General features: G+C 33.1%; 1 protein-coding gene across 2 annotated transcripts; it reads right to left on the minus strand.

Moving 5' to 3' along the window:
- Positions 1–522: 522 nt before the first annotated feature.
- Positions 523–6780, minus strand: LOC107813251 (inositol-tetrakisphosphate 1-kinase 3). Of its 2 annotated transcripts, XM_016638490.2 has the most exons (11): positions 6061–6199; positions 5462–5532; positions 4831–4912; positions 4556–4588; positions 3777–3897; positions 3499–3591; positions 3158–3265; positions 2887–3063; positions 1406–1461; positions 1193–1277; positions 523–1072 (listed from the first exon to the last, which is right to left on the minus strand). In XM_016638490.2, the coding sequence occupies exons 2-11, from the start codon at positions 5479–5481 to the stop codon at positions 1002–1004; spliced, it is 846 nt and encodes a 281-aa protein (XP_016493976.1). In that variant the 5' UTR covers positions 5482–5532; positions 6061–6199; the 3' UTR covers positions 523–1001. The 2 variants fall into 2 exon arrangements, with proteins under 2 accessions (XP_016493976.1, XP_016493975.1); XM_016638489.2 differs by lacking the exon at positions 5462–5532 and having other exon boundaries at positions 6061–6780.
- Positions 6781–17221: the final 10441 nt, after the last annotated feature.

Here is a 17221-nt window from a genome sequence, read left to right on the forward strand (position 1 = left end):
TTTTTAACAACTTCATTATTTCCTTGTGTTCATATTTGATCATACTTTGGGCCATACTTCGGCCTCAGGTACCTCATTCTATTCTCCTATCAAATCACTCACTATTCTAGTACATGAGTTAAAGGGATCATCAAAGAAGAGATTGTAACAGATCATGTTTAATTAGTAATGAATCATAGATCGTTATAGATCTATTAGAATTTGAATTTTAACAAATATTTTTGATAAACGAAAGAATTCTAATTGTATTTAATGTATTTACACTGATCACCACAATAACTTTTCACACAATCAATGTAATGCAACCAGTCGTATAAACAACTTATCCATGTTATCAGCAACAGTGATTGGTTTCACCCCGTATTTTGGCGGGTTAGGATTAGGGGTATTTTCACTTCTAGCCCGCACCAGAAATGGGTTAGGATTAGGGGTATTTTCACTTCTAGCCCGCACCAGAAATTTGTACAAATTTGTATATAACATATACATTTTTTCAGTTATCCGAAAAGCGAAGTCGGAAAAGAGCAAAAAGGTACAGAGTGCATATTCCTACTGTAAAAGGCATTTTTACAAGGTGGATTGGCAGCAAAACTGTTTGTACTTTAGATACATTCACTCTTCACAAAACATTTATCAGGGACTCAACTTCTTCAGTCCACTACCAACCAAAGATCACCCCTAGGAGAATGCAGACACAGTATGTCTTTCCCCTGTGATAAACCCACCCAACAACAAGAAAGAACAAAATGGCCTAAAATTTTGAATATTAAAACAAAAAAGTGGAGCCCAGGCATGGATGTCGGAATTGTGTAACGGGGGCAAGGTTCCCAAGGAGCAACCTTCAGCCAGCAGTTTCAGAGAGTTGTTGCAACTTCTTTTCCTGCTTCTCTGACCGCTTCTTCGAACAGCTTTTAGGCACTGCACTCATGTATGTTTTCTCCTGACTGGATGATATCCTCTTTTTTGCTACATTTGAGTTGTAATTGCGGAGGATTTCCTTCTCATTTCTGCTTCATCAGGTTCAGGAGAAAATCTGTAAATATGTGCTCATATTCTGGCATTTTCCCGTAACCTGAAGTTTATATAGCAAAGAATCGTCACAATCATTGGTTTCAAGGAATGGTGGATAATGTTAAACCAAACCAGTATATGCCAAGGAAAAGGTAAGTCCGCTGATGAAGACGCAACTTACCGGGAAAGTAATTGATATCTATCACGTAATAGCGGTCTTTAGTGCCATGCTCTCTAATTATATCCAAGTTGAAGAGCCTGAGACCCTGGACGACACATTGCAATGGAACAAGAACTTACAGATAAGAACAAAGAGCATGTACAGGAAGCCAAAGCAGTCGCTCCCTTTATTATTATTCCTTATGGAAAAGCGAGAAAATGAACAGAGAAATACCAGTCTACGACGAAGTTCCCTAGCAAGCCTCTCAAGTAATGGTCGAGGAGGAAGCTCTGCAGAGGATAAATACAGATAAGTTAACACCATTCTGACACTTTTGCATCAAAAAATTACAAGCCCTACAAGTAGAAATTGGTGATAAAAGCATCCCACAGCATGCAAGACCAGAGTAAATATAGGCGTTCAAAGCCAGAAAAGCCTAGTATTGACCAAGGTTAATAGCAGATCAATGGTCTATCCAACTAAGGCGATGTTAAATATACTAGAGAGTAGGTCAGAAAGCACATAATTAAGAGCTTAAAGGTAATTTGGTTAGCAATAGCATTGCAGCTACGCAGATAGCTGAGATCGTTTGAGAATGTTTCCTTCTCCATATACTTTTCCATCCTTTTTTTTTTTGGATAAGGTAAATTGTATTAATCAAAAGGGAGAGAACTCCCGTATACAGGAAGTATACCAAAGAGTAGAGAATTTACATCTACTTTTCCATCCTATGTATGTTTCTCATAATGCAAATAAGAGAGGAGCCCCATGTAAATCTCACATAACGACAATTGTTTTAGTTAAATGACAACCGTAGTGAATGTCAGATTAATCCCAAATAAAATTACGTAGACGCTTCGCACAATTGTTCTGAAGCTATGTGACTAGAAATTGATTTAGGGGCAAAACTGAGAAGGGTTTATGTGAGAAATAACATAAAAATTCTACGATTTAATCAAGTCAACAAGATTAGGTGACTAGAGCAATCAGCAGCTCAATCAGTTTACGAGAAATTTTGGAAACGTGTGAAGAAAGATTCTCATCACTTAGCTTTCAGAGCTAAGCCAACTGATTCAGTGGTTATCCTCTCTCCCGGTACTTAGACCAAGACTCTTCTTCCAAAATTAGTCTATCAAAGTTCTATTCTTGTGGTATGTAGATCAACCCGTCTTTTTTCCCAGTCCACATAACAGAATTAACTAAGTCCTTTTCTATTCCTCATGTAATTTTGCAATTTCATCCATTAACTGATAGTCTGATACCTTTGCAAGGTATTATCTCAACCCTATTGGCAGCTATGTGCAAAAATAGATAGTAGCACGAAAACAGTAGCTATTAGATATTGAGTGTCTCTTCCTACAGTATGACGTGCTTTTTAATTTTGACCTTTTAGATACACCATACTATCTCTAAAAGTCGTAGCACACTCGAGGTGTGTGAATATTTATTAAACATTCAAATTGTACTCTTTGGATGTCTTGCTAAATTGGCCTCAAAGATGGATGACAGTTCTATTAGATGGATGAGGAATCTTTGAAGTCCTCCACTTGTTTGCAAACAAGGAATCAAATGTTTAAAAAATTTATATGCTTTATGCAACAAAGAGGGAGCCATATCTATGTTCCAGTAGGTGTCCTATATATCTAAAGCGCACTAGATATATTCCAATATGTATAATACAATGTAATTAAATTCATATGGAAAAAATAGCTTACCGCCAACACAAGGGTCTAAATCAGCTTCCTCTGCAGAGGCTGCAACACACGAAACTCTAGGGAAATGGAAAACCCCAGCACTTTTTGACAGCTCGCGCTTGCTAACATCAGGTAAACTGAAACGCCTGACAACTTTAACAGCTTCCCCAACAATAAAAACCTTAAAGAGCACACCTCCTACAGGCATAAATTTACAAAGAATCACCACCTCACTAATTCAGTCAAAACTACACATGAGAAAAACAAATATAACCTGAAAATGAATACATACCATGATTGATAAATTCCTGCAGAACAAGCGGGGGTTCAAGTTTCTGAAGAGAGAGTGTATCATAGGCCAGGGACAACTCATGTGACTTTGCAACCAAAGGCTTCGCTACTGAGAAAATAAACAACTTCATTCAGATAAAAGAACAGCCGCAAAAACAATTAGTCTATCCCTATGCTGCCTCCCATTTTATTCATAGATTTGTATCCACAGCTAGTAAAGATCCGATGGCTAGCCCCTACCTTCGCCGAGGATATAAGCTTATAAGAGTTATGGAAGTTCCAAGAACTGGCTATAGATCAGCTGAGCAATCGTAAATATGCAACAACCAAATAAAGACATACCAAGAGGTAGTGCAAGACCAGCTTTATTCACTGCATCTGAGATGGATGAAGGATCAGTCTCTATTACCAACTGCCTCGGAACACCAACTGTGCCTGTTATGCAGTCAAAAACATGTTACTCATTGTTTCAGTATCTACAGAACTGTAAATTGACTATCTTTGTGCACACAACTAATCAACAGACGACCCTTTTTAGAATAATGCAGCAACTGCATATAGCTTATCGTAAGTTCATAACAACAGTTATCGCAGGTTATATACAAAATAGAAAAATTTACCATAGCTGTCTGACAAATTCAGGTCTGCAACATCTTCAAGCATGTATTGGCGATTATATACCTGCTCTATGGCATCTGGAGGGTCAAGGACCGCGACATGTGGATGTGTTTGTCTATAATCCTATCCATTGAAAAAGTAAAGTGGTTAGGAGAAGAATTCACAAGGAGTTTCCATATGCACTCCTTTAAACTAAACTGATCAGAGGATCTAACGGAGAAAGCAAATGAAAGAAAGTTATTCTAGACAGATAACATAAGACCAAAGCTGCACTATAAATAACAAACATTTAAAAATATTAATTAGGAAAACCCTCTCATCTTTTGATAACGTAGGTAAATTCTCTCCTCGTAAAGCTAATATAAGGATTCTTTTTTGAAATGGAGGCTAATATAAGAATTCACAATCAGCTTTGGGAAAAGGAATCACTTCATGAAGCCAAGAATCCTCTCCAATAAACCAGCTAACAGCCTATAAAAGAGAAAGATTCCAACTTGGCTGGAAGCACAAGTCTTCAACCTTAATTATCAAGTCATGATTCATAATGGTGGAAAGTGCAACCAGTCTGCAGCTTATGTGTGATGGGAATAAGTACAAGCAAAAATCAGCCGGTCGCCCACCAATCACTGCCAAAAATATTGCCCCCTAATGTATCTACAAATTTGTTGTAATAACACATATCAACTGCTATCTACAGGATTCTATTTATAAAGAAGAAAAGCTGTTATATACAGGATTCTGTAACTAATGCAGACAAAGAAAGCTTTTGATATGAACTAACCTCAAGAATACGGCTCCACTTGCTTCCTGACAACTGCAATGAAGAAGAGCACAAAAAGTTTATATACAAATAATAAGCAAACATCTACCAAAAAGAACTAGCACTTTTTGAAGTAAGCTCATACATTTTAGGACAGGAACAGTGAAGAAAATATCACTGGCGACTTTCCCTGGGCAGAAACTAATGGGATACATACGTGCAAATAAACAGAAAAGATAGATATAACCCAAGAAAAAGTGCATGAAGGAACATCAGCGAGAGTACAATGAACTAACCTTGTGGAGCACAATGTCAAAAGGACCTTGATCTGAAAGGGGTCTGCTCTGATCTATAGCAACAAATAGTATTCCCTTGTTCCTACATAATGCAGGATCATGGTTAGCCACATGATTGCGATGGAAAAGTGATAAATTTACCAAACAAATCGCTATATCTGAATTTGCATTGATAATAGTGTGAGACTAGAACAACACAAGTCCATCCAAAAAAATGAGCAAAAGAAAAACCATATAAGTAATAGCATAGTTTAAAAAGAATTGAATCAATCGCAATCTATTGAATCAATCGCAATCTATCAGTAAGTATAATTTCGATGAAGTCTATCAGTATGTATAATCATTTCTAGTTCCAGTTAATCCGTGCTTTCTCATTAGAAGTTGCAGTTCTTTGAACATGTTAACATTTCCAGCAACAAGTTGGTGCAGTGTATTTTATACGTGCATATACAAGTTGGTGCTTTCTCATTAGACGTTGCAGTTCTTTGAACATGTTAACAATTCCAGCAACAAGTTGGTGCAGTGTATTTTATACGTGCATATACATATACATGTAAAAATATATACACACACATACACATATATGCCAACATATCAAAACCATATATACAGACACACATAATATACGTACATGTATATGTATACACACATGAATTCATATGTGTAGAAGGTCTGACCCTAAAAAAGGCAATTCCACTGAACCTGATATAAAAGAGTTAGATCCGCCAATCAGAAAAGCAGAGATTTGAAGCATTCAAAAACAGGATATTTATAGAATATGAGATTCTACCCAATCCACAACTTTCCACTCTACCCATATATGTACAAAACTATATACTTCCTCCACCTTGTTTGGCAATATTTTCTTATCAGACCGTTACAGAAGAATGACACATTTTTATATTTTCTAAATGAGAAGCTTTTATACCATACAAAATGTTATGGCATGTTTTGGATCACAACTTTTAAAAGTATTCATTTCTTTCTTAAACTTTGTGACGAGTCAAACTATTGGAAACAAATTGAAACATAGGGAGTATGTTACTGGATTGTACCTACTTGGAATGCACCTATTCTACATCATGTATCCACCTCTACTTATTTTAATTTCTTACAGAAACAGCCAATGTAATTGCAATTCAACAAATATTGGCAAATTTCTCTAGAGTTATGTCATGATTTACAAAACAAACAAAAAAAAAGAGAGGAAGATATGAATGAATTAATTACCTAGCTAGACCTACAAGCTTGGGCTGCAAAAAGCTCTTAGTTTTCTTGGATGTAAGAGCATAGCCTACCACCACCAACTTCATCTGTTGTTGAGGAGACCCCACCATTCCCATTTCCATTTCCTTTTCCTCTTCCTCTTCCTCTACCTCTACCTCCCCCTCATACCCCACTACATTTTCACCCCTCACCATCTTCATCCCCCCTAAAAAAACACCTTCCTTTTACACCAAAATTTATGTATTTATGACAAATTTCTCAACACTCCACTTCACAAAATCTAATCCCACACAACCAAAAACAGGAAAAGTTCAATCTTTTTCAAGGAAAACTTAATCCCAGATGACCCAAAACAAGAAAGATTCAATCTTTCTTCAAGAAAACTAAATCCCAGATGACCCAAAAACGAAAAAGATAAAAAGCTAATCTCAGTAATAAAAAAACAGAGAAGATAAAATCACTTTTTAGATTATGCACGATTCTTGAAATGTTGATTTACTTTACTTTTGAGTTGGCGTAATCTGAAAGTTGTTTTTCAAAAGGGGCTGGATTTCAAAGAGAGAAAGAGGGTGAAACGGAACAGCCGGTTACACACACTCACACACACATATATATGTTTGTGTACGTATATACATACAGAGAGAAGGAGAGAGAGAGAGACGGCACACACACGAAGTAGAGATATGAGATACGGTGTTACAGTAGTGAATACTAGAATGTTGTAACGCAACAAGTGGATGGTGGTCTTTTATAGGCAACCAGAGGAGTTTTTGACCAAAATGGTCCAAAAAGAAAGGGATAAAAAGAAAGTGTAAATTGCTTTAGGACTCATCCAACTAAAGTAAAATGCATTTCAGTACACATGTTTTTAATGTTTACTCTAATAAAAGATGAAGTCTTGGCTTAGCCAGTGAAGTATCTGTCATGTGACCAAGAGGTCACGGGTTGTTGCCGTGAAAATAATCTTTTGCAGAAATACAGTATAAAATTGAATACAGTAGATTTTTATGGTCCGTCCCTGGACCCCACTCATAGATGATGATTAGTGCACCTGCTATTTTACTGTAATAAAAGATGATGATTAGATTCTTTTTATATCTGTAGTACCCTGATCAATTTGTATTAACATAGGTATAGGGGGAAAAGAGAAATGTAAATTGCTTTAGGACACATCCAAATAAAGTAAAATGCATTTCAGTTTTTAATGTTTATGCTCTAACAAAAAATAATGATAAGATTCTCTTTCTCTTTTTCATGTCGATGGTATCGTACCAGCTTATGCTCATCTTGGTTATATTATTGTATTTGTTACCTTCGACTAGTACAAGTAGGGCTGTACAAAGGAAACCGATAAATCGCACCAATCCGATAATCCGAGTCAAACCGAGAAAAAAATCCGACTATGATTTGGTTTGATTTGGTTTGGTGTTGGGAAAAAAACTCATTGGTTTGGTTTTAACTAAAGAAAGTCAAACCGAAACCAAACTACCCTGACATTACATATATAGAAATTTTAGATATATTTAATATATAGATATAATTATTGTGATGTAATTTATATATATTTCTTAAAAGATTTCATAATTTTATCTTTTGAGGTATTATTTCAAGGTTAGACTTAGAACTTTTGAATGTTCATAATTTGCATCTATATCCGCTTTTTGAGTCACGTTTTAACTTGTGCCCGCTTTGCAAAAAAAATTGCAAGCGTACCTACTTTTTCGCGTAACTTCAGCATACAGGGCTGAAGTAGCAAAGACAATCACACAAAACTTCAGCATTCTATTAGACGGGACTGAAGTAGCAAGTGTGTTGAACCAAGTGTGCTGAAATTTTTGTTTGTAATTGCTGAACTTAAGCATAGTAGCTGAAGTTTTGTTCTCTATTTGCTGAAATTTTTGTTTGTAATTGCTGAAGTTTTTGTTTTTGTAACTGACGAACTTTAGCTCTAGAGCTGAAGTTTTTGTTTTGTAACTGGCAGAGCTGAAGTTTTTGTTTTTGTAACTGGCGAACTTCAGCTCTAGAGCTGAAGATTTTATTTTGTAACCGTCGAACTTCAGCTTTAGAGCTGAAGTTTTTGTTTGTAACTGGCGAACTTCAGCTCTAGAGCTAAAGTTTTTGTTTGTAACTGGCGAACTTCGCTAAAGAACTTCAGCTACGTCGAATTATCGAAATGGTAGAATTGTCGGATCCGGAGAAGAAAAATAGTTGTTTGATTCCGGAGGAGGAGGAGAAGCAAAGGAAAAAAGAGGAAGAAAGGCAGAACATATGATAGAAGTATTCCTTGGAAACAATTCAGAAAGCATCAGCCTAAGAGCACGTTGTCTAGTAAATTTAACTGAGTCCCAAAAGAGGCAAATACAAATCAATTATCCCAAATCAGAAGAAGAACTTCTTTTAGATAAGAATTTATGGGAAAGAGAACACTATTCGTTCTAGAAGATAAGGGTAAAATTACTTTTACCATCAAAAGAGGATGAAAATAAGTGGGAAAAATACTTAGAATCAAAGAAGCAGAGGGAAAGAGAGATTCATTTCGTACTGGAAAGATAAATTCGTTTGGAGGAGAAAGAGGAGGAGAAAGGGGGTTGAAGTTGTTTATAAAGTGAGTACAAGTTAAAACTTTTAAAAAAAATTAGTATAAGTTAAATGGGGGCAAACAAATATATCGCCTCGTGCAATTTTTATATTAAATAGTGCTAACAAAAGCCCAAACCAAAATCAAATCAATACTAATGCCAATAAAAGATATTCAATTCAATACTACGAACGAGAATATATTGAATATCTATTTTTTGTTTTGTAATAATTCAGATAAAAATGCATAATTCTATTTTTATTATTTCTTTAGCGTTTAATCATGTAATTAATACTCCCTTATTAGTCTACTTATTTTAGCATGACTTAGTACTTTTAGATTATGTTTATTTTTATTATGGCTTTTTAATTAGCAATATTTATATTACATAATTTTATTGTCTTTATTGTTGAATATTTTAGGATAATGCCATGACATATCTCATATTTTGTATTGTTTTCTTGGAAAATACTTTATATAGTTGCATCTTACTAGGACTAAAGAAATATTTGGAGCATAATTTATATGTTTTGTTCTAAGAAGATTTTACCGGAAAAAAACTTGAATAACCCGAGAAAATCCGAGAGTGAAAACCCCGATTTTTATTATTTTGGTTTGGTTTTTATATTTAATAACCCGACACAATTAATTTGGTTTGATAATTGTAAAATCCGAACCAACCGGCCTATATACATCCCTAAGTACAAGTATAATAATGTTAAGAGTTTAGAAAAACAAAAACTTTGTTGTTCAAAGTTTGCACCCAATTAATTGATCACTCGATCATATCCGGTGCAAATATAATGATAAGATTAGAGGGTGAATGTTTGTTATTGTTTTAGAAGGTAGTTAGTTGCCAATCACATTTTCAAATGCTTAATGACGTCTTCCACAATCATATTTGGAGCTTAAGTTATTTTAAACTAGAATTAGTATTAGTACCCGCGCGATACGCGGATAAAAATCATGTCAAATTATGATATAGGTTATTTGAATCATGTGCGAATAACCTTAAATATAAACCTCTGAGATAAAAATTATATAACATTAGATATTAATTATGAAGCAGGATACGAAATTATTGTTCAAATCTCGTAGCGGACAACCTATTATATATATATATAGTTTTCTTATATATATATTTGTAGTAGCATAACCCTTAATTTTAATACTTGCATTTCGTTTCGCTGTCAATATTAAAGAATACTAAACATGTCATATTGTGATCTGTCTTGTTTGAGCACATTAGAATAATATTATTTTAACAAAATTCTTATTATCACTTTCTTTTTATTTTAAAGTCAAATATGTCTTATTTATCACATCATTTTTATGCATTTTTTTGTTCTTTTCTTATAGTTATTTTATTATTGTAATATTTAATGTTATTATACTATCATATAATTTTTTATTAGCTTAATAATTAAATTAATGTCTTGCTTATTACCCTTTAATAGTCTTTAATAAATATAATTGTTTTATTCTTGAAATCTGGTATATTTTTATGCTTGTAACCTCTTATTCGAAAAATTTTAATCATTTAAATTTATAAGTAATATTTTAAAATATATCTTAATTATTAAATTTTTTTATTTTTAAATTAATTTAAAGTATAAATATCCTCACACTACCTTTATTTTTTATACATTCTCTTCCCTACTACAATATTTTAATTAGTTTTTATATTAATGTTTCGCCTATAACCAAAATAATATCATATTTTATTTTAAATTGTAACTTTGAATTAAGTTATTTGATTATTATGTTCCAAATGTATTGAGTTCTCTTATAATTATTTTTGTATTAGATGCAGTTAAATTTTCTTTCTTTTTTAGCTTCAAGATACAAATTTAATTTAATTTTTATTAGTAAAATTACCTATATTAAAATTTTATTTTTTATTTTTAAAATTTTATTTTAATCATAAACAAATATTTGTTAATTATTTTAAACACATTATATATGAATATTGTAGCAATATTTTCACTGTCATATTATTTATTTATGTAAATTTTCTTTCTTTTTTATTTTTAAGATACAAATTTAATTTTTAATTTTTATTAGTAAAATTACCTATATAGAAATTTATTTTTTATTTCTAAATTTTATTTTTTTATTTTTTTATTTTATTTTTCGTAAATAAAACTTCAATTTTGTGGTATTATCCATAGTTTGAGCATTCTCGTCATAGTTTTAAGAACTTTCTAACCTCAAATTCAAATAGTCTTTCCCTTTCATTTCGAATCGTAAATTTTTTATAATTTAACGTAATTTTGCTATTTTTTAATCTGATATATAGTCTTATTATGTTTTATGTGGCTTTTCATTAACTTGTAACTTTATTTAATATCATTATCAACTACTATTCTTTAATATAATATAGATAAATATATAATTTCTTAATCATAAAATAAATATTTATATTGATTTAAAAATATTGCTTGAAAATTTTAAATTTTTATAATATTTTTAAGTATTGTATATTTACTTTATTTTATTTTCTAAAATTATGATTTATAAATATCCTCGCATTATCTCTAATTTATTTTTATTTATTCAATATTTTAAGTTTTTGATTTTGTATATTAGACTTGAGTTACGTGGACTTACCCATATTATGACTTTTCTTATCACAATATAAAAGACTTTTTTATATCAAATTTAAATTAGTTTTACCCTTTTTCTCTATGATAAAAAATCTGAATTTTTGTTTTTTCTCTAATTAGTCTTTATTTTTGACATTATATTATTCAATTCCTAATATTATTACATTGTCATGTGAATTTTTATTAGCTTGTTCGAATTTAATATATATTTCAATCACACTCATTCTAATATAATATAGATAAAAATTAAATAACTTTCTCATCTCAAATTCAAATATTTTTTATCATTCTATTTTCTAAATTGGATTGCATTTTCAAAAATTTATGTTATGCTTTCAAACTTAAACTAATTGCACTCAATTCAAATATTAATCATAAAAATATATTTTCTTAATTGTTTGAACACATTATATCTAAATGTTGTAGTAATATTTACGTATAAAATATTTATTTGCCCGATTTATCAATATTAATATTACTTTATTATTCTTGTTATTAAAATATTTTTTACCTTATTTTGCTGCTGGAATTTATTAAAATTTTAAACTCAATAAATCGTTAATATCTTAAGTAAATTTTATTTTTGTTTTTATATTTTATATTTCTTCAAAATATAAATAGCCATAGGTTATCTCAATTTACGTATCTCTATAATTTTTATTTTTCCTATTATAGTTGGTTTAATTAATTTTAAGCTCTAATTTCTAACCTTGAACCGGTGGTTCTGGAGTGTTAATCCCCAGCAGAGTCGCCAGAGCTGTCACACCTCCTTTTTTCGCCCCCGCGAGGGGTGAAGGAGTTTTTTCCAATTAAAGAACAATCGAAACGGGATTTGTTTGTTTATTTCAGAGTCGCCACTTGGGAGATTTAGGGTGTCCCAAGTCACCAATTTTAATCCCGAATCGAGGAAAAGAATGACTCCATATTACAGTCTGCGTACCAGAAATCCCGATAAGGAATTCTGTTAACCCGGGAGAAGGTGTTAGGCATTCCCGAGTTCCGTGGTTCTAGCACGGTCGCTCAACTGTTATATTCGGCTTGATTATCTAATTTTATACAAATATGAACTTATGTGCAAATTTTATCTTTTACCGCTTTCATAATTGTTATTATTATTTTTACAAGAATGTGAACATTGTTTAAAACATGTCTTTGGATTACGTCACATGAAATGCATCTGCAATCCGGAACACATTTTTATTCAATGTTTTGGGATTTGGATTTGGGTCGCATGAAATACACACCCGAGTTTAAGAAGATAACATTATTAAGTACGCGCCTAAAGCGACTAGCGTATCATTATTTTGGGTAGGACCCTGAAATTTGCTAAAACGGCTCCTCCCAAATTCTAAGCAATTAAATGTACAATTGAGGGCCCCGCAATCTATACATTTTATTAAGCGAGGTTCATCTCATTTATTTTAAATGGACAAATCTTAAAGCGACTACATTTTTCTATAAAAATTAGTCTTTAAAATAAAGAAAGAAAATCCTAATTAATTATTAGTTTTTTTTATTATTTTAAGAAAACATGGCATGGTAAGTGCTAGATTAATACAAATATCGATGAAAAAGGAATTTTACTCAAATTTTCGAAATTATAAATAAAATAAAAATTCGACAACTAATATCCAAAAGAATCAAATACAACTCAGCATTGTTATAAAAAAAATTATTGAGATTAATTATTCACAACCATTTGAAACTAGATTTAACCATAATTACTAAAGCTTATTAGAAAGTTTATTAGGCTTAAACGTTCTTCTAATCTTGCTTGAACTCAAATCATGCCTTAATGCCTAATTTACGAAATTTAATTTAAATTCATGTCTTAGCTAAATTTAGCTACTTATTCGTGATTAACCTACTGTTGATAATCTTGAAACCTTCATAACTAGTGAATTAACCCGTTTTGCCAAACCGATTCATTAAAGACTAACTTATGATATTTTTTCTTATTCCAATTATTATTCAGTAATACATGAAATAGCTTAAATACAATCTACAAAAGGAACAAAGAAAAACGAAATTAAAATTTCAAAATTTCATTCTTCATATGTATTCATGCTTCCGCATTATTAGCTTGCAATAGCTAGTATTACAGTCGTGTACCTGGTATTGGAAACAAAAGAAGATGAAGATGAGAATCAACAGCAGTAATAACAATACAGCACAACAACAACAGTCCAGCAACAGTAACAACCCAGGAACCGAGTTTGCAAACCGGTGGAGTAGTAATCCCAAAACAAAAACTTCAAGTTTCGATGAAACAACAACAATTAATGCTGATTTCAAACAATGAAAGAAAGCAGAAGATTTTTTTTAGTTTTTTTTTTATTTGAAAGTTTAAATATTTTTCGGAATTTTTCTTTCTCTCTTAAAAATTCATCTCTTTTTTTTTCTCTCTCTTATTCTCTCCTTCCCTTAAAATCTGATTCAAGACCTCTATTTATTTCTCATCCCAAACCCTTTAATCAATTAAAATCAACCACTTTCTCCTACCAAACCCATTATCTTCTCACTCATCCCCCACTACATTAAACTAATATATCAAACCAAACCATTACATCTTGTCCCACATGCTTACCATAAACAATTACCATATTCCCCTCCACTATATTTTGTCTTGTCCCCCATTTATATTAAACAACTATATCACCCACACCCCCATTACATTTTGTCCCTCATGCTTAACATAAAGAATTATTCAAAAATGTTCAATTACCAAACTACCCCTCCGACCTTATTGCAATTACCATTTTACCCCCGAATGTACTGCAATTTACCAAACTACCCCCATCAGCTATAACAAATCAATTAATCAAACTCAACCAAAATATAGCCAATATGACCAATTTCTAAACAATTTTAACAACAACTCATATGAACACAGATGAACAACATCAACTAATGTGAATGAATTAACCATATTGGGAATCGATCCTGGTTAACTTAGACCAAAAATTGATGAGCAAGGAAACAACAATATTAACAACACAATACATGATTCAAACTAAATCAACAAATCAAAAACCAAAACATAAACTCATGTTAAATCAACTGGATTAAAATGAACTTCAAACCAAGATGAACATGAATTAAATCAACTTAAACAACAAAACATGACAGATTCAAATGATTAAACCAACATATTTCCCTATTACAACTACATTCTTTTAGACAAATAACAAAACAAAGCCGAAGAAGAAACAATTATGAATTTAAACTTGAATCTAACAACATTAACAATTTCTGAAAAATACATAAAACGCATGAAACAAATTGAAGAAATAATTAATTAAATTTCAATTTGAATCTAACAAATATTAAACTAACAATTTCTACCTAAACAACAAACAAGAACAATAAAACAAACATGAAACAAACTGAAAAATTAACAAAACAATGAACACGAAACAAAACAAAAAATTTCCGATTTTAGATTTGAGAATATCAAAAAAAAAATACGGACAAAATGTAAAACTCAAAACCAACTAACCGGAAATGAACAACGATGAACTTGAATGAAAACAAATCTGTCCGGAAACGATTATCGCACCAAAATCACTTGAATGTGCCCGGACAAACGACTACTCCAATTAATTTGATGTTCGAAGAATAATACAAATGAGCACTGAAACAAACTCTCAAAACCCCGAACATTCAAACGAACACCCGCTAATTCGTCACCTTCCACTCATTTGAATTTTATCACTTCGAAACTCAAATTGAAATCAAAGAAAATCAACAGAGATGGTGCGACAATTCTGTCCAGAACATCCTCTTGACGTTAAGGTGCAATGATGCTGGAGCTGGGCGTAGCAGAAGCAGCCATGGCGGAAAGCTTAATGAAGGAGTGGCGACCATGGATGTCGAGCTCAAGCTTGAGCTCGACGAAGAAGACGAAGGCAGACGCGGCACAGTAGCAGCTGGAAACAGCAATGTGAGCAGCAACAGCATCACGGCACAGTAGCAGCGACTTGCTGGAGAAGAAGGAGCAACGATGGATGTTGGTCGGAGCTAAGGCAGCGTGACAAAGAAGATGAAGCATTTGGTTGATGTTGGTCGTTTGGACGTGAGAATGCAGCAAGAAGCAGCACGTGAAGCTGGGGGTCGACGCAGCAGCACTGCTGCTCGTCAATGGCGGACAGGGAGGGGCGTTGTTCGTTGACGAAGATGAAGGAGCTTGGGCAGCAGCTATGGCTGCTCGGAGACGAGGCGAGGTGTGTATGTGTGTGCGTGGTGACAATGGAGGCTGGGGAGGAAGGGCAGCTGCCATAAGAGGTGATGTGAGGAGTTTGGAGAAGATGAATATGGTGATGAAGGAGAGAAAGAGAGGGTGTGTGTGTTTAGTCTAGGGTTTTCTTCCTTTTTTTGTTTTGTTTTTTTTTGTTTTGTAAAAATGAAAAATGAAAATGAAGAGGGGGAGTTGGGTTGTTGGTACTGGACTAGGTCGACCCTGTTTGGAATGGACCAGGTCATAGGGAAGGTTGGGCCATTTTTGGGCTTGTGGCTTGAAATCGAAGAAGAGGCCCAATTCCGACTTTCTTTATATTTTTGCTCTCTTTTCTTCTTTTATTTTTTTCTAAAACTAAATTCTAAAAATCCTTAAATTATTATTAAGAACTAAAGTAAGTTATAAAAGCGCAAATTAACTCCTAATAACAATTAATGCACAATTAAGTAATAATTAAGCATAAAATTGTATTTTTAAACATTAAATGCTAAAAATGCAAAAGATGCCTATTTTTGTAATTTTTTTAATTTTTGTAAAACAAACTTAATTACTAACAATTGTAGAATTAAATCCTACATGCAAAAATGCGACATATTTTGTATTTTTAATAATTTAACAAATAAACATGCACAGACAAACATACAAATAATTACACAAAAATACCACAAAATCGCACACCAAGGAAAATCATTTTATTTTTTGAATTTTTTGGGAGTAATTCTCATATAGGGCAAAAATTACGTACTTACAGCTGCCCCTCTTTGCCCGAAGACACGAAGGGTTTTCGTGCAAAGATAAAGCGAGCGATTTTTGCCCATCCGAGTACTCCGTATGAAGCATTTTTTTTTAAAAAGATTTGACCGAACCTTTGCTTCAAAGGTTTCCTACATATCCTGGGCTAAACAGGAATCAGGTCAATGTAGTTCGGGAAGTTTTGGTAGCTGGGACTACCGTGGGACTGCAATGTTACTTTTGTTGCATGCTATTACCACTGCTTACCGATCTCCTTGTTACACCGTGCTTAAAAGAAAACAAGAAGCTAGGCTAGACTGCAATTTGTTCTTGTTGCCTTGCTTTCTTGTCTGCTTGCGTTTCTTCCGGTGCTTTTCTTCCGTTGCTTTTCTTCCGAGACTTCTGGCCCTTTGCTTTTTTGAATACCAGTTTTCATCATTTTGTTCGGTCCGATGGGGACATGGCTTTCTCCATTAAGCTTTTCAGCGGTTCCTCTGGGGATACGACTTTCTTCATCAGATTTGTTATGCTGGGCATGATTTAATGTTCTCCAGCTGCTTCTTTCAAGACGCGTCCTTTCTTCCTTTTGACTCAGGCGCTTGAATTGGTGCTGGGACCTCTTGTTGCAACCTTCTGCTTCCCGGTGCTGGGGATTTTTATTGTTTCCTGCTGGGGATTCCTGTTGTAACCCTCTGTTTTAGTGTCTTCTGACTTGATCTCGAAATGTATTCCTCTGTTGTATGGGCGGGCTCCCAACTTCAATACTTGAAAAGTAATACTGAATGTATTCCTCTATTATATGGGCGGGCTCCCAACTTCAACACTTGAAATGAAAAGACTGAAATGTATTCCTATGTTCTATGGGCGGGCTCCCAACTTCAATACTTGAAATGAAAAGACTGAAATGTATTCCTCTGTTCTATGGGCGGACTCCCAACTTCAACTCTTGAAATGTAAAGACTGAAATGTATTTCTCTGTTCTATGGGCGGGCTCCCAACTTCAACACTTGA

This window comes from Nicotiana tabacum, chromosome 20, assembly GCF_000715075.1.
Source record: "Nicotiana tabacum cultivar K326 chromosome 20, ASM71507v2, whole genome shotgun sequence".
Lineage (NCBI taxonomy): Eukaryota > Viridiplantae > Streptophyta > Magnoliopsida > Solanales > Solanaceae > Nicotiana > Nicotiana tabacum.